Here is a 22,318-nt window from a genome sequence, read left to right on the forward strand (position 1 = left end):
AGGGCTCAGATCACCAGTCCATGGCAGGAACTTACAGACAGACAACCATTCACACTCACAGCCACACCTACGTTCAATTTAGAGTATCAATCAGCCTAGACACCTCTTGATGTCTTTGGACTGTGGGAGGAAGCCGGAGGACGGAACCCACACAGGAACAGGGAGAACATGCAGACTCCACACAGAAAGATCCCATGCCCGAGCCGGGACTCGAACCCGGAACCTTCTTGCTGAGGGGGCCACAGTGCTGACCACTGTACCACCACAAAGATACTACCATGAATGTCCCACGTTGTCCAGTTTTCTTGTTCAGGTCTTTTACTGGTGGATCTAAAACACGAGGCCTGGTGTCACCTCTCTTTTTAAGAAATCACCTTTTCCTCCCTCTTTATTCATTCATTCATTCACTTTCTTCTCAAAAACCTGTTTGCAGACTTCTCCTTTACAGTACAGCTCCTAAATGCATGAAATAGAAGACATATTTAATGAAAAGCACACAGAAAATACAGATGTAGGAAATTTGATTTGTTTAGTTTCGTCAGCTGATGCACAAATGTGAGTGTTTTCATCTGCAGTCCTACCAGATGGAGCTTGTCCTCTTCTATCCAATGAGCCCAGCCTCGGTTCTTCTTCTCTCCCTTCTGTTCACACACCAGTTTATTCCCCTCCCATGCCACCAGTGACTGCACAGAAGAAGAGGAGGTGTAATTTCCGAGCAAATGAAAGGCTTTTGCTTTGAAGACACAATCGCGTTCATCCTCACCTTAACGTGTCTGTTGTCTAACCCCTGCGTGAACTCCTCAAACTCCTGATCCACCTGGAAGGAGACGGTGTAATTTCTGAGGGTGCTGCTGGTTTTGATGATGTACATGTTGCCTTGCTGCTCAATCACCTTCCCCAGCTTCAGCCCCAGAGCAATTTTTCTCAGGTAAGGGCTGACACCTGAGAGGGGAGACAAGTATTTTCTCTGAATACACAGTAGATAAGCGGTGGACAAACTCATCCACAGGCTCACTCATGAATTTCAACCCCAGTATTTCAAGTTGAATCATGTAATATGTGCACAAGCCAACCGTTCATTCATGTTTAAACTTACCCAGTGCAATCATGTAACCCTCAAAGTTGACATTGCTGATGATGTCCCAAGTACCGCAGAGGCTCTCCGGCATTCCGACGACCTGCTTTGTTGCCCTCCTTCTGAGACGTGTGAGTGGCGTCAGCGTGATCCTCTGGTTCTCGAAGGAAACTGAAACAATGCTGTTTTAAAGCTGGAGGTCTGCAGGGAGGTGGGCCTCTCGCCTCATTCGCTGTCACCTGAGGACCTCGGGAGGATGAAGGAGGCCGAGCACGTCGGACTTGTCCCAATGTCAACTTCCCCGAATAATAAATTCCTCTCGGTTTTATTCAGGTGTGACACATTAATTGCGCACGCTTGCACAATAACAAGGGAACCATGTTGACCTTGATATTTGGAGGAAGTTGTTTGCTCTCCCACATCAGCAACAAATGAGACGAAGTTATTTAAAAATTGGCATGTACATGTTTGCAGTGTTCAAAAAATTAAAACATCATTCATTTTTTTATTTTTATTTTTCCAGCACATGATATTGAGAGCCCACACGGACATCTGCAGTTATCCCAGGATGAAGCTTGATGGAATCCACCACTCCGGTCAGGTTGTTTCTTGACCTCAGCTTAGCTGTAAGCAGGTCAACAGGTTGTCGTGGTGGTTTTGCTGCCAAGACTAAATTCTCAATGAAGCATAATAATAATAATAATAATAATAATACCAGACATATCTATGAACTGGAAGTGGCACTTAATCCCAGTTGTGTTGTAGCTGAAGCCTGAATAAGGTTGTCTGATGCCATTATTCCAACATAAAAATTACACTTGTGATGTAATGTAATCAATCACAGACTGGCTTTCAGAGCGAGTCTTCCTTTTGCTTGCAGTTTGCTGCAATCATCCGTCAGTGACGGTCGCTAACTAGCAAACAAACAGCATTTTAATCAAATGGGAGAGGTGTCAGTTTGTCACTGCCTTCCCTGAGGACATCAGGAGGTTTTCATCTGTGTGATAATAGCGTCAGAAGAGCGTCAATGAGCCTTCAAAGTGGATAACCAGGAAAGTTGTTTATTTCTTCTACAGTCAATACACGTCACTCCTTCATTTCCACATCAGCAGCACCAAGTATGTCTCAAGAATGTGGCCTGATCCTGCCTGAGGCGGAGCTGCAGTCGTACACATCGAAACCACCAGAGGTCTAAACTGGGGCAAGGAAACAGAAACCTCTGTAAATCAAGTAACTTCATTCCTTTCTGCCTGATTGCAGTTTGATGCAACACCAAAGTGACGGGGTGCCGACTCCTCCCTTCAAAAACACCCCAGCTTAGCGTTCACACACCCGGGTGCAAAAATGACATTTATAAACTGCTGCTAATTAATTTTGCTCCGACTAAACACACTCAAACTTCCTTGTTGTTATACCTTTGGGAGGACTTTCTTTAACGCGTTCCCTAACCTTGACCATCACAGCTAAACGGCAGACCTGAACCTGGACCAAACTCTAACCTGATCCTAAAAACAAGTTGTGACCATCAAACTAAAGCACCCTCACTCTGCTGGTTAAAAACACATAAAAACTACACACACACACTTTCTATAATTTAAAGAGAATCTATGAATAATTCAATTTACGTCTGTAAAAAAAAAAAAATCACTCACACTTTCTTAAAAAACAGCGAGTCTCGTGAACAGGCACTAGTGGAAGTATAAATGAACTTTCTTCTTGGTTCTCATTTCACAGTATCAGCACAGCACTTGAGCGTAGCTAGCTTACTTTTAGGACAGCAGGATTTTGTAAAAATATGTAGCTGTGATTAAATTGACAAGTATTACAATTGTGATAGGATTTGTGACAGAGGGAATGTTCATTTTTACATTAGTATTCTCATTGTCATGGAAAAAAGCCCTCAAATGATTATGCCATGAATTTTGTGGGGGGCCAAATTACAAAGATACAAAAAGATGATTTCTTTTTTTCTTTTTTTTTTTAAGTCTGTAGAAAATAAGGCAGTGTCTCTGCAGAAACACAGAGGTAAATTTACTTTGGCACACAATTAGCCTTCAACAAATGTTGCACCTTCCTGCGCTTTGAAAGCTGCAGTTGGCAACGTTGCGATTTCGAAGCAATTTCGATCAAATGTTCAGCCCTACTTGTGCTTCCGCTTCCTCAGCTCAATGGTCATCTTCTTCCGCTTGCTGAGGTCCTTTGTGTACCTCTGAAAAGGTGCTAGAACCACATCAGCATTTTTCTGCTCGCTCTCGGAGCTGTAGAGGCTGTGCTCCTGAATGTAGTGAACCACAGGGTCTGGCAGCAGGTACTTGACGCTCTGACGACCGCACAGCGCCTTTCTCACCACAGTGGCTGACAACGCATTAACAGCCAATTCGTCAACCAAGTGGATGTTCTTGCGATGCTTCCACAGTGTTTTTGACTGGTGGATGATTTTTTGGGGGTCACTGCCGCTGCGGTTGATACAGACCAAACCGTAACGGCCAACAATCTCTGCGATATCCTCCTCCTTCCACAGATTAGGGATCCCGAAGGAGACCAGGACGTCGGCCCCACACAGCAGCATCAGCTGAGGGTCGTCTGAACACAGAAGACAGTCTGGTTTAAAAAAATAATGTAATCAGGTATGAATGAGTTCCATGACTTTACAACTTCTAATATTCACAGAGATTCCTCACACACAAATGTATGAGATGGTGATTTCTACGCAGCCGCATACTTTCAATACACACACACACACACACACACACACACACACACTTTTGTCATTCAAGTGAATGAATTAAAAAAACTCAGTCTGAGTCTTGATGAGTTTATTTGAATGTCTAATGAAAAAAAAAAAGAAAAAGGAAAATCCTCTGCAGGGAATTTGGTTTTTCTGGTAATAAATGAAATAAATCTACCAATGTAATAAGTGGGATTCCTGTATAATATCTGACTGGGCGATGCTTGTTTTTCCTCTCTTACATTACTGTACTAATCGTAAAGACATTTTTTTGACTACAGATAAGGCAAATATATTTGGCTGCACTATTTTTTGCGGTGCTGGACGCTCGACTCTCTTACACCTTGCCTGGCTGTGTTGTAACTTTGTGCCCCATTCAAGCATCATCCACTAAGTTGAGTACAGTCAACAAAATATCACGATGGTGGCAGAAGAAGGGGGGGGGGGGTGGAAACCCAGTATAATGACGGAGAGCTGCACATTACCCACCTTTTGCTTGGTGCTGAGATTCATCCTCTATGCATCTCCTCTTCGTGTACTTGACAGTGTCCACGTCGTCCTGGTTCTGCCCGGCTGAAAGCAGCTCCTCGTAGTGATGCCTTAGAAAGACAAATACAAACCTTTTTAAAAACAGGTTGGTTTTTTTTTGTGAACACACAACAGATGAAGGGCAGCACGGTGGTGCAGGGGTGACCCCTGTCACCTCACAGCAAGAAGGTTCCGGGTTCGAGCTTGGGCTGGAGCACAGGGTCTTTCTGTGTGGAGTCTCCATGTTCTCCCTGTTCCTGCGTGGGTTCTCTCTGGTACTCCAGCTTCCTCCCACAGTCCAAAGACATCAAGAGGGGACCAGGTTAATCCAGACTCTAAATTGACCGTAGGTGTGGCTGAGTGTGAATGGTTGTCTGTCTCTATGTGTTGGCCCTGTGATGGACTGGCGACTCATCCAGGGTGAAGCCCGCCTCTCATCTGAAGGCTGCTGGGATAGGCTCCACCCCCCACGACCCTTAACAGGATAAGCGGTAGAAAATGAACGGATGGATGGACAACAGGTGAAAATGCCAGTTTAATCTTCTACAGCCGACATGATTTTGTCCCATGTGATCACTTTTCGAAAAGCAATTCTTTCCACTGTGGAGCAAAAATAAAAATCAGTTTTCAAATTGTCCTCTTACAGCTGAGCAACATCAGGCGGTGGTGCAACATTGCTGCTGGTTCCCATTATGGAGCTGCTAAACTGTCCATGGGATTTCCTCTCAACAACATTTACATGTTCTCCAGGAATCTAGAAACCACACAAAGCTCAGAATACTCCTCTTCTTTCTTCTCATAAAACAAATCAGTGAGTATCGGTGGTCCTGAAGCTACCACAATACAGAGCAGTGGAGATGTAAAACCGCAGGAAAACAACTGGGTGGCTGTCATGAGGGCTGGCTCAGGCTCCTGCCAGCTATGAGAGCTGTCATAGGTTAGCATTTATCTGCAAACTGAAAGAACTTTGTGTTGCTCCCCACCAGCCCCCCCCACCCCCTATTGTTGTAACCAGCCAGCAGCAGGAGCATCATCCATCCGTCTGTCCTCTTCCAGCTGCTTCTTTAACGTAGAATCTGTTCAAATCAGGCCAAACTCACATTCAACACAGCTACGAGTACAGTTGGTGTACAGGCCATTGCACGCGTGACCAGAACATCACACCGCCAATGCTCCCCAAACAAGCCTGAGTGTTGACTGTGCTTTCATCCATCTCTTTACTGTATGTAGCTGCTGTGATCCAGTATCAGATCGGATGCAGCTGGAACAGTTGCTGTATGTTACATGAAGAGATGAACAATGTAGTCAGGGGGGGGGGGGGGGGGGCACAACCAGGTCTGATATCAAAACGGACTAACAGGAAGAACTCACTGAGCCACTTTAACTGTCTCCATCCACTCAGGCTGAGACCCCTCCCACGGGTCTACCGTGATCCAGTCTGAGTCCTCCGAAGCGAGCCGAGCCATTTCCAGGCGATGGGAGGCCTCGATCAAACCCTTCTTCTTATAGCCATCGCTGACTGGGGAGATGATACCTCTCAGCACCCGGTACTGACCTTTGACATTAAGAAAATGAGGTGAACAAACTGGTGTTAAGCAGTTACGCTCAGAAATGATGCTTTTATATTCATTCACTGGGCAGTGGATTCTAAACTTTTCCTTTACTGAAAAAACTAAAAAGGTCGATTTATTCAAACTACAAATAATCATATCTTTCTTCTTTCCTTTCACAGACTGGCCAGGGTATAGGCAGGTGGTTGTCTCTACCTCACGTTTCACTTTCACTCTGACATCCACCAGCAATTGTGACACTGTATGTCTCTAATGCAGGCGTGGCCAACACTGAGGAGGAAATCCCACGATAAATGCGTATATTCCATTCAAACCCATCGGATTGGGGGCTAAAACCTCAGATAAATCGAGATACCATCAGAGGTGAGTTACCGTCCATTAAAAAACAGGTTGAATTATGAATTGGAACTTTATAACATGAATACTACTCAACCTGTGTTTTCCAAGTAATCTCGAGCCACTTCAAACATCCTCAGGTGCATGAGGGTGATGGGGTTGAAGGACCCACAGGACAGGAGGACCACTCTGGTCCTCCCCTCGTCCCGCATGCCTCCAGCTGGACCGGAATCATCCCTGCGACAGTGATTAAGAGACAACAAAGTAATGAGTTAAAGCTATCTATTTTTCTAATTTCACAGATCCTGTTGGCTCCCTCTGACCTCCGGGGCAGGTCATGCACCCGCTGTGCCGGAAAATTACATGACAAGTTAGCCTCATTCATCGTTAGCGCTGTCATTAGCATTCAACAGTAAACAGTAGCAAAAGCTAGCTTGGTGTGTGTCCGGGTAACGCGACCTCTCAATAGCTTCCACACGATGTAGAAGAAGCACTGACAAAGCTAAACTCCAAAGCTGAGGTGACACGGAAGCCAGCGTCCACTTACATTCAACAAAGAGGCGGAAATACACATTTAGTACTCGGAAGAACAGCCGCTGCTACGTGCTGTCATACTTTCCTCCTTAAATGTGTGTGTGCTCGGACGTTACGGACCATATTAGGAACGAGATACCTGATTGGACAAGCGAACCCGGAAGTAGAAGAGATTCGCACCAGCCGCACCCGCAGACTGGTGGGCTACGTTCGCGATTACAAATTACCAAGCAACAACAACGCATCGGCGCACTGCACTGTCGAGAGAACTGCGCCGTTCAGTTTGTTAACGACACATTTGGTTAAACTGATGTGAACATTCTAGCGAGCCCGACGGATCCAAGTGCTGAAAAAAGAGTCCAGGTTAGACGTTGTTTGTCTTTTAGCATGCTAGCTAACGTCGGCTAACTCAATAAATATATTCCACTGCTGTCAAATCGGGCGAACAATCATGATTCGAACCTTTCTAAATGTCTACTCGCGATTGAAGCTCCAAGAGCGAGCTACCAACTAGCCTGTTAGCTTGTTTGTGTCTTACTGCGGGTAATAACGCCTGTTGTCTTCGGTTTCAACTTCTCCGTAGAGTTGAAACATTATTTGAACCGAGGATGGCTTCCCGTGGAAAATCAGAAACTGGAAAGTTGAAGCAGAATATGGAGGAGCAACTGGACCGACTGATGCAGCAGCTTGCGGATCTTGAGGAATGCAGGTGCGGTGGGATACGAGTGAAGACATCATTTTGTTTGAGAAATACTTGCTCAGGTTGTATGAATATTGTGATACTATTTTGCAAGAAAGAACCAGTGATACAAAACAGTATTAAAACAAATACCGTGTGAATTTTTTGGTGGGGGAAGCAACGATGGCGGACAGCGGTACTTTGGCTGCTACCTATTTCTCTCCACAAGTTTCCCCTCCATTGCTGCTTTCAGGGAAGACTTGGAGGAAGAAGAATATGAGGTGACAAAGAAGGAAACGCTGGAACAGCTGAACGAATTCAACGACTCCCTGAAGAAGATCATGAGTGGAGACATGACACTCGTGGATGACCTGGGAGGAATGCAGCTGGTAGGACGTTGGATCTGCAACTAATGACTGTGATAGAAAGGGGAGAATGTTGTGTAACGTTCTTCTGTTGTTGGTGTGTTGACCAGGCGATCCAGGCCGCCATCAGCCAAGCGTTCAAAACCCCAGAGGTGATACGACTTTTTGCCAAGAAGCAGCCGGGACAGCTGAGGACCAGACTAGCCGAGGTCGGGGCCGTCTCAAGTCTGTGTTGGTGGCGTCGGTGTTAAATCACTCCTTAGTGATCCAGTGTGTTGCTCTGGTGTGTGACATTCTGCACAGATGGACAGAGATGTCATCGTTGGGAAACTGTCCCGGGATGTTTACACGCAGCAGAAAATGGAAATCCTCACAGCACTGAGAAAACTAGGAGAGACGGTGAGTAGCGCTCGCACCGGCCATGTGACGCTGCTGTCACGGGTTCGAGGATGATTCAGCGTCTTGAGTCCAGACGAATTCTTAAAGCTGAGCTGAGTCACAGAGATGTCACTGGGCTGACGGACGGAGAGAAAAGGAAGCACCAGAGGAGCTTTAACCTGTCTGAAAGCCGTCGAACCCTGAATTCACAAAGTTTTGTTTTGTTTTTTAGTTTGTACACATCAGATACGACAGCCAGTGACAACAAACGCACCAAGAAGCTGAAACACATGGAATAAAATCAACTTTACAATAACGTTTGAGAAAAAAATCCTGAATAACAAGCTTCCTCCAGTTGGGGTGTTTCTGTCTCTGACCGTGAAGCAGTTAAAAGATCAGGAAAAACAAAACAGGGTGACAGGACTGACAGAAAAAGACCGAGGTCGTCAATAACATTCATCCGCGGCCCTTTTTTTTTTACAGCTCACCGCCAACGACACGACCTTCCTAGCAGAGAACGCGACAGCGACTCTGAGCCAGTTTGAAAAAGTGACCGCAAACTTGGGTGAGTAAAACTGTTTCGTTCCTTTTCACTCCACCGATTGAAACGACCTCTTGTGAAACCTCGTGTGCTTCTGCCTTCTTTTCCAGGATCTGAAGACAAGATTCTGGCCTTAGCGAGTTCCGGAGTGAAAACCAAATCCTAGGAATCCTTCAAATTGTTCATTTTAAATCTTTCTTATTACCAAGAAAAAGTATTCTTATTGATCACTAATTTGTAAATAACACAGTGCACCTTTAGGTGTTGTTGTAGAAGCTTTTTAACAGCAGTGTTTTATATCCATCTGTCTTTTTCAGACAGGTATGTTTATGTATTATAGGTACAAGAATGTGTTTGTTTCACATGAAGATTTAATGCGAAGGTTCTTATTCTCTTGTGATCCGTGCTACATTTTTATCGTGATTTTTTTTTTCCGTCTTAAAACCTTGAAAGAAAGAAAATCAACAATGTTGTTTTTTTTAAGATGTTGATTGTCTTCATGGGTGCTGCAGTTGTACTAAGATGTCAAACGTCTCCAGGTCTGTGGACAAAATACAGGAAATACCACATGAAACAACTTTACAGTATTTAATTACACTACAAAAGGCTGGAACAGCAGATAGATCGCGTGTGACACGCGTGTGAAACCTGACAACACGCAGAAGTGTCGGAAAATTCAGGCTTTTACTAAGTCGGTACCCGAATCACAGGTCGTGACAGACGCTTTTGAAATGTTGTCGAACCTGATAACTTATTACAATTATGATTTTCTGATTCGTTTCAAGAAGTGTAATTGTATGAAATGTCTGTGTTTTTTTTTTTCTTTTTCATCCCGTGGTCCTGAACGTTTCTGTTAAACGCTTTACTGTCTGCACCAGCAGCTTCGGTAAACGTCTCCAAGAGACATTCAGCAACCGCTTACAAGACAAACAGCAGAAACGTGACCTCTGACCCTCCAAAGAATCCACTGCTGCTGTGGTGTGTGTTTCCCCATCAGTTCTTACATCATCAGCACCCATGGAATTCCCAGTGTGACACCAGTAGTCCCCTCATGGACGCTTTAGTCCCGCAGACTTCCTCCATACCACCGCCGGATCAGTAAACCATCATTTTGGATGGAACCCACTGCGTTGAATTGTCACACAAAAATCCAACAGATGGCGCCATTTCCCCACTTCAATGAAGGTCTCATCAGCAGAAGGTGTGTGTGTGTGTGTGTGTGGGGGGGGGGGGGGGGGGTGTTAACAGGCCCTCTGGACTTCATGGGGACCTAAAACCCGTCCTAATGCGGCAAAACGTGATTTCTGAGGTTCTGGTTGGAGTGTTTGTGAGTCTGTATCTGTCTTCAAAATAAAACCATAAGAAGGTACGATTCCATGGCAACCTGAAATCATCATCATCAGTTATGTCAGGTGTTTCACAGGTGGGGCTCCACATTTTTTAGGGTTCTTCCATTTTCTTTGAGCTGATCGATGAACTTCAACCAGGAACGTGGCTCACGCCGCTTCATTAAGAGTTTTGTAGGCTGTTGTAACCAAAAGGTAAAAAAAAAACAACCCCTAAAACATTATGGCCTCGGCAGCTTCATCTCAGGCCACACATCTGACATTTTCTTGTATTTTTCACACCACCAGATGTCACTAATGTTCAAGGTTTGAACCGTTCAGGCCCCCAGTGTTCAGGGTGTGGATTCCCATGACTGAAGGAAAACAAGACCAGGCAGAGGTTATATCCCATCTCATTATCCTTTATTTTGTTTACGAGCAAGCATCAACTTGACTACAATTTGCCTTTCAATTGGTAGAAAAGTGAGAGCAGCTCCAACAAGCACAAAGGAAGCATCCAACCATTCTGAAAACACTGTCACCTTCCATTTTGAGCAAATTTTTAAAAGAAAAAAAAAACAAACAAACAAAAGAAAACCAACAAAAACAAAAGATAACATCTCTGGAGTGTCGTGGACGTGTGAAACAGACAATCTGAGGATCAGTAGTGAATATCACGTCTCCTTTCTCACTCCAGTCTCGCACATGGAACGTTCACAAACGTGTGCTTCATGCAACGCAAAATCCCCCCCCCCCTCCCCCCCCTCCCCACACGCACACACCTCAGCGTTATTACAGTATGGCTGCATTTCAGTTTGTTAGGCTGTGACATCCAACTGACCCGGCTCTCTCTCCGCTCAGGGGCTGATCAGAAATGGTGGAGTCGAAGTAGTGGAGACTTGACGTCAGAGTCGGTGCACGCACATCAGTGACTCTTGGTATTTAAATAGATGAAATGTGGACATTTTAGTGTTCGACATAATGAAAAAGAGAAAATTCTGACGTGAGTCGACAGGCTTATACTCTTGTGAATTTCATGCTGCCCTCAAAATCATTTCTCAACAACTCAGGCAATAGGACACTGTTCAAAAGTACCTGCCACTATACACAAACAGTATACCCACGTACGCCGCCAAAGCAATGTCATAATGTACTGTACAGCTCGTTTAAAGGTGGATTCCGTCAATATGAATTCGTACAATTTCTATAGAAGATACAATATGGATCTACTTTGTCTACACATCAACATGGACACGTGACATCTATGTAAAACTGTATTCACGTTTAATAAAACTAGCGGTGGACTATTGTTACGACAAACTGGGAAAAGGAAATCAAATCCCCAGCTCTTCGAGAAACCTAGCAATTTACAGTTACAAATAATAAAAGGAAAAATGCCACAAATATAAGAGCGTGGATGAGTGTTGTTGTTGTTGTTGTTTTGTTGTTGTTGTTAGATCTGCTAATTGCGCTACGATCAGCAAAAGGCACTCCCATCTCAGCCGTCTCAGACCTGGCCACGTTTCTTTACAGTCCAAGTCACCGTAGAGGGGAGACTTTTCACGACATCGGACCATTAAACATTTTAAATTAATTTAAAGTAATTAACGCAACTGTGTATCTGCCTCCAAGAAAAAAAACAAATGCTTTTTTTTTTTTTTTTTTAATTCAATTAATTGGCCTCTGAAAAAAGATTAGCATGCAAAATGCGAATTTTCTAATCCAGATAGTGCCATGTTCTGTTCACTGCAGTGCCCCAAATCTGGGGTTTGGTACCCAAAACAAGAGACAAACACTAAATAATTAAGTGTGAATATCTGGTTTGGTGAATTATATTTACACGACAGTGATGAGTGTCTGAGAGGACACGGGGGTTGGACACATTTTCCCAATCAATTGCTTCAAGCTCTAATAGCAGATGAAAATAAGTTTACCAAATGTAAACAAATATCTGAGAACAACTCTACAGTACAGTTTCATGTACAATAAAATCTAGTGGTCTACTGCAAAAAAATATCTCATTTTAAAATTTTAAAGACGATTCATTTTTAAATTGTTTTCCCATTTCAAACCCTCTCAGCTGGAATTCCTTGAGGCTTGTTTAGCAATAGGAGTCAATTTAAAAATGCATCCAATATATGTATTATTATTATTTCATGTTAAATAGCTGTGCCATGAAAATAAACTTGCAATGGTGCAATACGAAAGAGTACTTTTATTTTACTTTCCTCCCCAAAAAACAATGCCAGCGACTGCTCTATTTACAACCAGGTTCCTCTAAAGCTTGTTCGACATGAATCTGCTCTTTCAGTAGTTTGAGGTGGTCGTTTTTTTCTGGGTTTTTTTCTGTTTTTTTTTTGTTTGTTTTTTTAACCTTCCAACTTCTGTCAGCTCAGCAGGACTGAGATGCGGATAAAAGGCTTTTTAAAGCTGCTGAGGAAATCTCTCCGCTGGTCCACATGGCAGGAACGCTAGCGCCCATATTTCAACGTTGACGGAGCCTGGCCTCTTGCTCGTACCGCCCCACGCAACATTTTTTTTTTTTTTTTTTTGTACATTAGCATTTCTCTGAGTGTGATTCCTCTGAACAAAAAGAAAAATCCCGTCTGTACAACAGTGAGATCTATTAGGAATGAAATACACCGACGGCTGGAGTACAGCGTTGCCACCTGTGCAAGCAAAGCAAAGCATGTAGATGAAACCACCAACCCATCCTGCAAGAAAGCAAAAAACAAAACACTTTTCCTCTTTGCAAAGAGGAAAAAAGGAAAAGACAAAATGGACACCACTTTGTCATGGAAACCTCATCTGAACAGTCCTGGGTTTCTCATCATGAAGCAGACTTTTTTTTTTTTTTTGTACAAGCATGACGGAACAGCTTTGCAGAAATTGAGCGACATGCTACCGCCTTTTGTGACACAAATATTCTACATGACATACGGCGTCATTTTTAGATATTGGACCCTGTTGAGGAGGCCTTCACTAACACATCAACTAATTACATGGTTTCTTGATATTTACAAAAAAATCTTTAAAAAGCAATTTATTTCTCTACACATGACGTCTCAAATATTCTCATGCACTAAAAGAACCAAAAAATAAAAAAAGGAAGAAAAAAAAAGAAAAAGAAAGGAGATGCGGTCCATTTGCTAAAAGCATTTCATTTCACTGTGGACTCAAGTCAACAAACTCAAAGCTATATGTGATTTTAGCTGCGAACAAATCTAAAAGCCAATAATAAAACTGGGGGGGGGGGTTATTCTCTGTTTGAATAAGAAAATAAAAAGTGCAGGGTTGGCTTCCTCACATAGTTCAACAGAAATGATGTAGGCCAAGTTTTCCTGGGAATTAAAATAGAATAAATAAAAAAATAAACAGTAAAAATCAGCAACTCTGTGATGACTACACTACACTGAGTACCACCACTAAGATAACAACAGGAAAACCTTGACCAGAGATACGCTGAAGGGATTTTTAACATCATGGCTCCTCGGATGATACTGGGTGTGTGTGTGGGAGTGTGTGAGTGCGTGTGTGGGAGAGTGTGTGTGTGTGTGTGTGTGTGTGTGTGTGTGTGTGTGTATGTGTGAGGATCTGAGTGAATTTGTGGTGTGTGTGTGTGTGTGTGTGTGTGTAAGGAGCTTGTGTTGGGAGTGTGTGTGTTGTTCTAGTAGGTAAGGGTGGAGTCGTCCCACTCCAGCTGCTGCTGTCTGCTGGCCGCCTGCTGGTCCTCGGGCTCGGCTCCCTCCTCGTCTTCGCTGCTCTCTGACTCAGCACTTGTGATGTCATCTTCCTCCTCTCCATCCTCACTCTCCTCCTCTTCCTCTTCCTCCTCCTCGCTGCTGTGCTGGTCCTCATACGTCTGCGTGAAGGAACAGAGGCGAGAGGGACGTGGTTATTTACTCACCTATCGTCTGCATTTTAAAACCTGTTCAGCCCAGAGACGCAGGTCAAACTACTGTTAACCAGCCAAACTGATTTTATGACATGAAGGTCAAATTAAAAAAAAAAAAAAAAAAAAAGGAGAAGAAGCTAACTGCACTGGTATCTGTCACCAAGGTCAAACTGATCAATTAGCTCTTTGGTAGATAAATAAATAAGGGACGAACTCAGACGGGCATGGATCATCTCTTGTACAGATATTAATATCCGGTTCTCAAGCTGAATGTGCTTCCGTCTGAGGCGTACCCTGTCCCACGTCTCTGCGTGACTTATTTCTGACACAGAAGTAGTTCACACGTGATGCTTTTATTTCAATTAGTAAGGTACGACTCCATAAATATCTCGCTCATCGTCTGTCACTCTTGAGAGCAGATGAAACTAGGACACAGTCACACGACTGCCAGAGAGCATTAGTAGGTGAAAAGCTGTCCCGGCTTCAACCAGACCACACTGACTCAAATATCTGGCTAATCACCGGGAGCTTTTTACCTCCATGGGGTTGACAGTGATGGTTAGAGCCGAGTCGTCCCAGTCCATCTCGTTCTCCTTGCCGTTCTCTTGGTCTCTCATGGTGCGCTGGTGTGCAGCTCGGATACGGAACACACCCAGGATGATCATGAACACCAGGAAACTGACGCACACGACAATGACGATGGTGGCGGCGCTGGGGACCACTGAGAGAAAACGAGTACACACACACACACACACACACACACACACACACACACACACACACATAGACGCAACAGACTGGGTCAAACCTGTTCAAAAAGAATATTCACACGCTGTTGATGAAAGCTGATGCAACTCCAGGTATAACCTTGTCTTTCTCCTGCCCTCCTCCACCTCTTATTGGGAACAGAGCAGCTCGGTTCAGTGAGTCTAACAGCCACGAAGATGATAGAAACCAGAAAATAAAGTTGTGCTCTGAGCACTGCCTGTACAGATGTCACAGACAGCACTCAAGTGTAATCCCTAAACTTGTTCCATTAAAAAAGGGGGCAAACAACCAGCAAAATGTGTCCTACTTCTGGTTAATAGACTATAATCCAGCCACATTGACGCTTGCCATATGAGTCACCAAAATTAAGAGGATTACTGCTTTGATTATAACATTTTGGCATCAACTTCAACAGGTAACGCAAATACTGAGGAGTGCAAAAACTCCCAAACTGAATCATTATTCATTCAGGTTGTAAAATAAGCTGTTTTTAAATGCCTTATGATACATAAAATGGTGTTTTCAGACAGGACACCATTTCCTGTACGAGGTGGTTCCCAGTAATTGCTGGAACCGACACTTAAATGTTTTTGTCAATGACCGTACAGGAGAACTGAAGTGCTTCCGTACCACAACACAGGTGGAAACAGTCTTGTTCTTTTAATGATGCAAAGGTACAAATATTCAGCGTTTCCGGTGTCCTGTTGCCGTACCTGACGCCTGGTGAGCGTTGACCAGGTTGTGACCAGACAGGTCCACGGAGGCGTGATGGACAGGGTTAATAAAGTTGGGCTGGACCATGGCGTTGTTAGCGTGCTCCATGGGATTAGCTGTGTGGATCACATTCACCTGGACATAAACATAAACTGTCAGCGGTCAGAAAATGTTCTCTACTCCATTTTAGATGAAGCTACAATGTTGCAGGACTTGCTGTTACAGGACGTTCCTGGGAAATGCTCCCTCTTACCTCCACCTTGAAGTCATTGCTGATGTAGCGGCCGTTGAGTTCGGAGCAGACCAGTTTGAATTTCCTGTCAAAGAGGGCCTCTGTGTGCCAGTTCTTGTAACGGATAAGATGAAGGACCTGCTCATAGTTGGCCATGGTGTTCACACCTGGAAAACACAGAGAGGCCTGTTAAATTCTAATTCTGGTTTCAAAGAGCTTCGCGAAAACGAGGCTACTTTGTACTCGTTTGGCTACTGGCTAATTGGCTATTACCAGTGATGACAAGGCCGAGGTGGGAGGAGCTCATCTCCAGACCACGCTGCTGCAGATGGGACATGTCCACCTCCAGGGCCTCGTGCTCCCCATCCAGTTCATCCCCCACCACCGTCACTTCACACATGTCCAGGTTGTGCATGATCTCCTCTGACACAACCGTCTCTTGGACTGAAGAAACGATATAAAGAGGATTTTTAGAGAAAAGAGTTGGAGAGCTCCAAACACAAGTATGATTGTCTACGTACAGTAAAAGTTCTAGAAAGGAGATGCAGAGCCAAGAGAAATATTTGCTTTGAATCACTAAACTGAGGTTTTCAACGAGAGTTTGAGTACAATTAGGACAATCATTCTCCCCAATCAGGGAGGGACTCACATGCACCAACATGCATGCGGCGCCACACTGGCAATCCGAGCAAAGAGTCTCAGATTACTAAGGATGAAGTTTGACTCAGGACGCCATAATGCCACAACAACTTCACATGGAAATAGTTTTTTGTTGTTGTTTTTCTCACCCTCTAAATCTCACGTTTAGAGTTCTTACTAAAAGAAATATCAACAAGATGTGAAAAACAAGGCACTCCTTCACAAACGAATACAATTCATATAAAGACTTGGAGTTAATGTTAAAGATATAAAAATCTTCCTGTTTATGTTGAGTTAAGTACAAGAACAAGGTGCTGACTTAATATTAATAAGAGCAGAGGAGCAACGAAGGAAGCTGGAGGAAAAACAAGCCAATGGTATGGCAGTGGATGCTTCTGTACTGCTCGCCAGGCAGCAGCCGGTTGAACAGGCTGTGTTTGGGGTTGAGCGTTGTCTATAAGTATCCTTTGGGCTCCATGCAAATATCACCGATGCTTGGCAGATGATGTTTTAAGCCTCCTGTCCTGGGCAGTGCACATCCCAAGTCAATTTTTTTTTTTTTAATGTTTTCTTTCAGAATATTTAATCAAGGTCTGTAATAGCTGACAAGAACTAAGCGCAGGAGCTTTGCAGTATCAAGTTTGCTCAAGAAATAATGTCGTTCCAGAGCTTTCTTTATTAGGGGTACATGTGCAGTGGCCACGTGATGCTGATCCCCAGCAACCGAACACTGTTTGTTGGTTGTATGAGGCGGGGCAGGGTAATGCAGGCAAGACCTTTTGTTCCATATGGCCTGCTGTTCACTACAGGACATCAAATCTTTCAGTATCTGTGTCAACCACCGTGCAGGTCCATTGTCTCTTATTGCCTAACAGATGGTACTGCTGATCAACTGACCCCACCCATAAAGTAGTAAACAACTTATCTCTCCTCTGTGGCTCAGTCTATCCAATCCCTTCGGCCTGCAGCCATAATCCTCCCCAGATACTGTAGATCTACACATGTATCAGCTCAACATTATTCTGTTTCCGAGGTGATTCAGCTGAGGCAATCACTGGGTATTGAGCAGCCTCAGGCTTTACAAGTCTAAGGTTACATATGTGGTAGAGTTATGATAGGAAATCAGTGTTTAACCTGGAGGATGATGAGGTTGTGAGCTGTTAGTCTTATCTATGAACTCCCCGTGACATTGTCAGGGTTACACAGGGGTCTCATGTGCATTTCTCTACCTGTGGGGTCATCATCAGCTCCCTCTGTGGCTTCAGATTCAGTGTCAGCCTCCACCTCGCGGGTGATGGTGCTCACGATGCGCAGCTCAGGGAAGAGAGTCACACCTTCCTGGCTCTCAAATTCAGCGGCGCTGCGAGCAAAGTGATCGATGCCACTCAGGCTGATCTTTGGCTCTTCAGGCTGCAGCACCATCACATAGCCTTCGGCGTCGGGCACTGTTACGCAGGACTCCTCGTTGAAGCATCTGAGGAAAGATTTCACCTTGACTACTTGGAATCCATTTTTAGCATTTCTGAAGGAGTTATTGCTTTTACAGATAGATGTAGTATTCTGAATTTTGAATGTGCCCTGCTTTCATTGACTTGCATGTGTCATGCTGGAGCAAGATGATGGGGAAAGACACAGTGAGGACTGGCTGTTCATGTACATACAGACCATGACAATAACTAATGGAAATGGGACGTGTCAGGATTTTTTTCCACCTTGGCTGCAACAATCTCATGTCAGGCAAAATATGTTTGCAGCAGCTTTCACTTATTGCATGCCAAATGATTTGATGTATACTACTAAAATGGTAGATGCTTTTTCCAAGGAACAGCAGTGATTGCAGCTCCACATAGAAACTACACAGGCATGGTGATATGAAAGCACAAGTGCCTCACTTGTCATTTGGTTTAATGACTACGTCGACCAAAACAGTCACTGCTGAGCAGATTTGTGCACATTCAAAAAAGTAAAAATATTAAACATTAACTTGAAAACAGTCTCAGCAGAAACCTTCCAGTCCTCCATTCTATTCATACATTGTCTACAAAGGTGCCGCAGACTGTTATTCACATTTCAGCCTCAGAATATGTCACGGTTATACAATTCTACATCAAAGAGAATACTAAACCAGAGCACAGAAACACCCAGCTCTTCTGCCTCTGTTGCTTTCCAACCCCAAACAGTTTGTCTATTCTCTTTGTTATGGAGATTTAATCATGATGTGACCTCTGGTTTACCTGAATACACCTGCCTTACATTAAACATAGAGCGACGATACCCACTCTGAATAACTATTAGAAAGAATCCGTTTCACAGACAGATGAGGTGACACAGCAGAGTAGAGATGATCAAAACAACCTCTCAACAATTCGTGGCTTCTGCTACTTACTTGACAGTGGTGGAGATGCGCAGGTGCCTGATGCCGGGAGTTGGGAACTGGCGGGAGTTCAAGTAGGAGATGTGCTGCATGACCTTGTCAAAGGCATCAATGTCATCACCCTCTACTGTCAGGGAGGACTGGTTGGGGTTGAACTCCACCTGAGAAAAGAAAACAAGATGACACAAACTGAGTTTTGAGGCAAGCTTTCACCTTGTATTTATCTTAAAGGGTTTCAAACGATACTGTACAAATGTATGAACACTGAATCCAGCGGTGGACACCTCTCATGAGATGCTCACTCTGCATTCCTGGGACATCACCAGAGTTTTCACATGCTACATGGTCAACACATGCTAACCCCAAAGCATATTGACATCTTGCAATTAATGAATAAAAAACACTAGACAAGCAACTTCAAGCTGTTTGATCATTAACTAGCTGAAAACAGCAGGTTTCTTTACAGTGCTTTCATTGGTGATCAGTTGTTGGACATTAAAAAAATCTGGCTACTATTTGCTTTTTATTCATTTGTTCGTTTTTTCATTTGAGTTTGGAAATATTATCTGAAACTGGAGAGCTGAGCTATTATGCTGGTTATATGCCACACTTGGCCAGGGATGATTCATTCAGAGTTGTGCAGCAGGAGCGTGACAATGTGAAAGAGTGCAGATCCTCATATGTTCTGGTGTTTGTGCTCCTATTTGCACATGTAAAACTGAAACCCTTCTACAGAAAAAAAATAAAATAAATCAAACTTGTGTACTTAGTATTTTTTATTTTAGTTAAGCATAAACTTTCGGTCAGAATAAAAAAAAATAGCAACCTCAGTTTGATGAATATGAAAAGGATTTGGCCTTCGCAGTCACCAGATTTCAAACTCAACTGAACCCCTAACTTCAAATGTTTGGACCAAATTGCTCTCAACCATCACTTGAATGACACAAGAAGAGGCTGCCATGCAAAGCGGCAACCTACTCATAAGGAGCAACTGGAGGTTAAGCATCTTGCTCAAGGACACAGTCTCCAGGGAATAAAGGATCGAGCCAGTAACCCCAAGGAGATGTAATTACTAGACGCAGATGTAGTTGACATAACAATGCCCCAATTTCCCTTTACTGTAAAATCATCTTAACCTCTATGTAAAGCTCACATGTCTTTTGGTCCAGCGTGCTAACATCAGCGTATTTGGTGTAGAACGGTGGTGTATAAAACGAAACTGGTGGTGTATAAAATGTTCTGCCCTCCTCACCTTGACGGTTGATGTGACCTCCTCAGGCAGCTGCACATCCAGGCCCTCCTTGCACGTGTACAAACAGTCGATCACCTTCTTGTTCTCCAGCTTGCCAGAGCGAATCATTAACCCTGCTAGGTTTCCCCTAAAAAACTGAGCCATTCTCGCGTTCCCGCCTGGATACATCAGGAACAAGACGAGGGGAAGAAAATAGCAACACAAAAGAAAAGCAGTTACTCAAGTGTAGTTTACACAGACTTCAGCTTTTCTGGGCTAACGATACAAGCATGCCGTCACAATGTGCAAAGCCAGTGTGAATGGTGTTCATGCAAGTTAGTATGTGTGCCCATCTGCTCACAGAGCCAGACACAGAAATGATGATGAACTCATACATGTAACAGATGCATGCCATATCTGTATTAACAGGACTGCTGCCTTACTGTGGGGGAAAAAAAATCATCAACACAATAACATAAACCAAAATACAATGAAATTAATCCCCTTGGTCACCTTATCTACACAAAATAATAGTTCCACTCCTCAGGATGGTTCTATCATTTTATCGACACAAAATAATAGAACCATCCTGAGGAGTGGAACATTCTCAAAATGATAAGTTCAGAGTCTTAACATTTTCAAGATAATTTAGTATTTATAAATCCTGCTGAATGTGAGGAGAAGGAGTGATGTCTAGCTTCTAAACCATTCGAAGTAGAAGTCTGCACCACTGCAGAGTCAAACATAGCTATCAACACTTGAAGGTCAAACAGTCATCCAGTGGTGCGTGATTGCATAGGTTTTTTTGTGTATGTGTGTATGTGTGTGTGTGTGTGTGTGTGTGTGTGTGTGTGTGTGCACGCACTGTAGCTTGTAATTTGATATGGAAGAACTACTGCTTCTGACCTCAAGGTCATGTTCTGAAAGAAAAGCCTGCACAGCCAGAGGGCTGCAGTCAGGTCAGAGGTCTGTGCTCATTATAAGTCTATTTTTGTTCTACTTGTGCATCAGGTTTTCTGGTGAATAACATCACGTTGCTGAAGAGTGTTTAAATGGAGGATGAAGAGATGTCACCAGTCTCATCCATGCTGCATCATGCTCAAAACAGTTACGAAAAAAAAGAAATCTAGAATGTGTGGAAAACATTCTAGTCGAGATGGAGTGGGGATGCAGTTAGCACGGTGGGACATGGACACATGGACATATTGTCTGAGAAGGGAAGATTTGAGCAACCTGAGGTGGACTCAGAGACTGTCTCAGTGTCATTGTCATGTCCTGTGTTTTCTGTAGAGGACAGAAACAAGAGAATCGGGAGAGACAGGGGGGAAGGTTGAGGATCTGCTGGAAAGATTCTGATGTTACAGTTAAGGATATGGAGCATCATTGTACATGTCAGAGTGTTACTATTACAAAAGATAACATGCACACTTACATCATCACATAGCATAACAGTAACTTGAGTATTTACATTACAGGCATGAAAAACAGTCTAATGTTAAAGAGCGGATTGCAAAAGAAGTTAATCTGAAATAAATGCGTACCTTGCCAGCAGGCACCAATAGTGAGCTGAGTCTCGATCCTGGAGGTGTGGAGTGGATAATCCTCTGTAACCAGGAAGGGCTCGAAGGTAGTGCCATCCACAAACAGTGTCACGGTGGGGAATTCCACATTCAGCACATAGTGATGCCACTCTTTGTCACACACCTGTTAAAAACACACAGAAACAATGAAAGCCACTGGAGGTAGCATGCTGTGGCTAAGGTATGTTGTCATAGGCCATCACTCTCTAAATGTTGGCGTGCAGGAAAGAGCGATAGAAGCAAAGTTGACCTGGTCCAGTTTCCAGTGGAACTCTGCTGGTTTGTAGTTTTCGGCCTCGGATGGATCCTGACGAAGGAGAAGGATCAGCCGGCAGTTGTGCACATAGAGCGAGTAGTGATGTCTGTTCATCTCTGTGAGGGAGGACATCAGAATATGAAACTGGAAACTCTTTGCCAAAGAGAGCCGACAGCTGTTTTGTACTGAGCCATTCAAATGATTACCTGTATATTAATATTGAAACATTCAGTATTTTCATGATTTGCTGCTGTTGGCTACATATATTGGTTGAATATTTATGGTTTGTATGTTGCAGGTCAGAGAAGCAAACCAGGTGATTTGTAAGACTTTAATTATTATCAATGAATAAAAAAATAACATTAATTTTGATAGTTATGTTTCATTCCTTCTTTATGATTATTCTGACACTTGAAAAATGTAATGTCCATGTGACATGTATTCAATGGTCAATATGATGGATGAAGCATCTCTGGCAGCTGCACTCGTTATCAGTAGAGTGGACAGTCCTCACTGAGCCTCATTCATCTCCTGAAGCTCTCCAAGTACCACAATGTGGAACACTGCCG

At 43.6% G+C, this 22,318-nt stretch overlaps 4 protein-coding genes across 9 annotated transcripts in view; 1 reads left to right on the forward strand and 3 right to left on the reverse strand.

The window, feature by feature from the left end:
• Positions 1-328: 328 nt before the first annotated feature.
• On the reverse strand, positions 329-1,434 carry rbp7a (retinol binding protein 7a, cellular). The gene is made up of 4 exons (XM_086214568.1): positions 1,097-1,434; positions 764-942; positions 582-683; positions 329-456 (listed from the first exon to the last, which is right to left on the reverse strand). Exons 1-4 carry the CDS (start codon positions 1,167-1,169, stop codon positions 397-399), a joined length of 414 nt encoding a protein of 137 aa, XP_086070694.1. The 5' UTR covers positions 1,170-1,434; the 3' UTR covers positions 329-396.
• A 292-nt stretch (positions 1,435-1,726) lies between these two features.
• nmnat1 (nicotinamide nucleotide adenylyltransferase 1) lies at positions 1,727-6,895 on the reverse strand. Of its 3 annotated transcripts, none has more exons than XM_086214564.1 (5): positions 6,562-6,760; positions 6,336-6,475; positions 5,703-5,886; positions 4,293-4,402; positions 1,727-3,676 (listed from the first exon to the last, which is right to left on the reverse strand). In XM_086214564.1, the coding sequence occupies exons 1-5, from the start codon at positions 6,642-6,644 to the stop codon at positions 3,216-3,218; spliced, it is 978 nt and encodes a 325-aa protein (XP_086070690.1). In that variant the 5' UTR covers positions 6,645-6,760; the 3' UTR covers positions 1,727-3,215. The 3 variants fall into 3 exon arrangements, with proteins under 3 accessions (XP_086070690.1, XP_086070692.1, XP_086070691.1); XM_086214566.1 differs by lacking the exon at positions 6,562-6,760 and adding an exon at positions 6,786-6,895 and having other exon boundaries at positions 1,733-3,676; XM_086214565.1 differs by having other exon boundaries at positions 1,733-3,658; positions 6,562-6,757.
• A 26-nt stretch (positions 6,896-6,921) lies between these two features.
• On the forward strand, positions 6,922-10,677 carry lzic (leucine zipper and CTNNBIP1 domain containing). The gene is made up of 8 exons (XM_086214567.1): positions 6,922-7,135; positions 7,356-7,481; positions 7,705-7,840; positions 7,927-8,025; positions 8,120-8,215; positions 8,678-8,759; positions 8,846-9,936; positions 10,159-10,677. The coding sequence occupies exons 2-7, from the start codon at positions 7,381-7,383 to the stop codon at positions 8,899-8,901; spliced, it is 570 nt and encodes a 189-aa protein (XP_086070693.1). The 5' UTR covers positions 6,922-7,135; positions 7,356-7,380; the 3' UTR covers positions 8,902-9,936; positions 10,159-10,677.
• A 2,883-nt stretch (positions 10,678-13,560) lies between these two features.
• The window catches only part of clstn1 (calsyntenin 1), a 30,483-nt gene continuing 21,725 nt past the window's right edge, over positions 13,561-22,318 (reverse strand). For 2 of the 4 annotated variants that reach the window (XM_086214561.1, XM_086214560.1), the window contains 11 exons: positions 21,744-21,865; positions 21,455-21,617; positions 21,147-21,197; positions 19,935-20,092; positions 18,695-18,843; positions 17,538-17,782; positions 15,943-16,113; positions 15,691-15,836; positions 15,437-15,572; positions 14,492-14,676; positions 13,561-13,922 (listed from right to left, as the gene is read on the reverse strand). In XM_086214561.1, the coding sequence (XP_086070687.1) occupies positions 13,728-13,922; positions 14,492-14,676; positions 15,437-15,572; positions 15,691-15,836; positions 15,943-16,113; positions 17,538-17,782; positions 18,695-18,843; positions 19,935-20,092; positions 21,147-21,197; positions 21,455-21,617; positions 21,744-21,865 (1,721 nt within the window). In that variant the 3' untranslated portion in view covers positions 13,561-13,727. The remainder of the gene's footprint in view (positions 13,923-14,491; positions 14,677-15,436; positions 15,573-15,690; positions 15,837-15,942; positions 16,114-17,537; positions 17,783-18,694; positions 18,844-19,934; positions 20,093-21,146; positions 21,198-21,454; positions 21,618-21,743; positions 21,866-22,318) is intronic. The other 2 variants (XM_086214562.1, XM_086214563.1) reach the window with 1 other exon arrangement.

Source organism: Aulostomus chinensis, chromosome 9 (genome assembly GCF_037954235.1).
Source record: "Aulostomus chinensis isolate RoL2024-O1b breed Wild chromosome 9, RoL_Achi_v1.0, whole genome shotgun sequence".
In the NCBI taxonomy this organism is placed as follows: domain Eukaryota; kingdom Metazoa; phylum Chordata; class Actinopteri; order Syngnathiformes; family Aulostomidae; genus Aulostomus; species Aulostomus chinensis.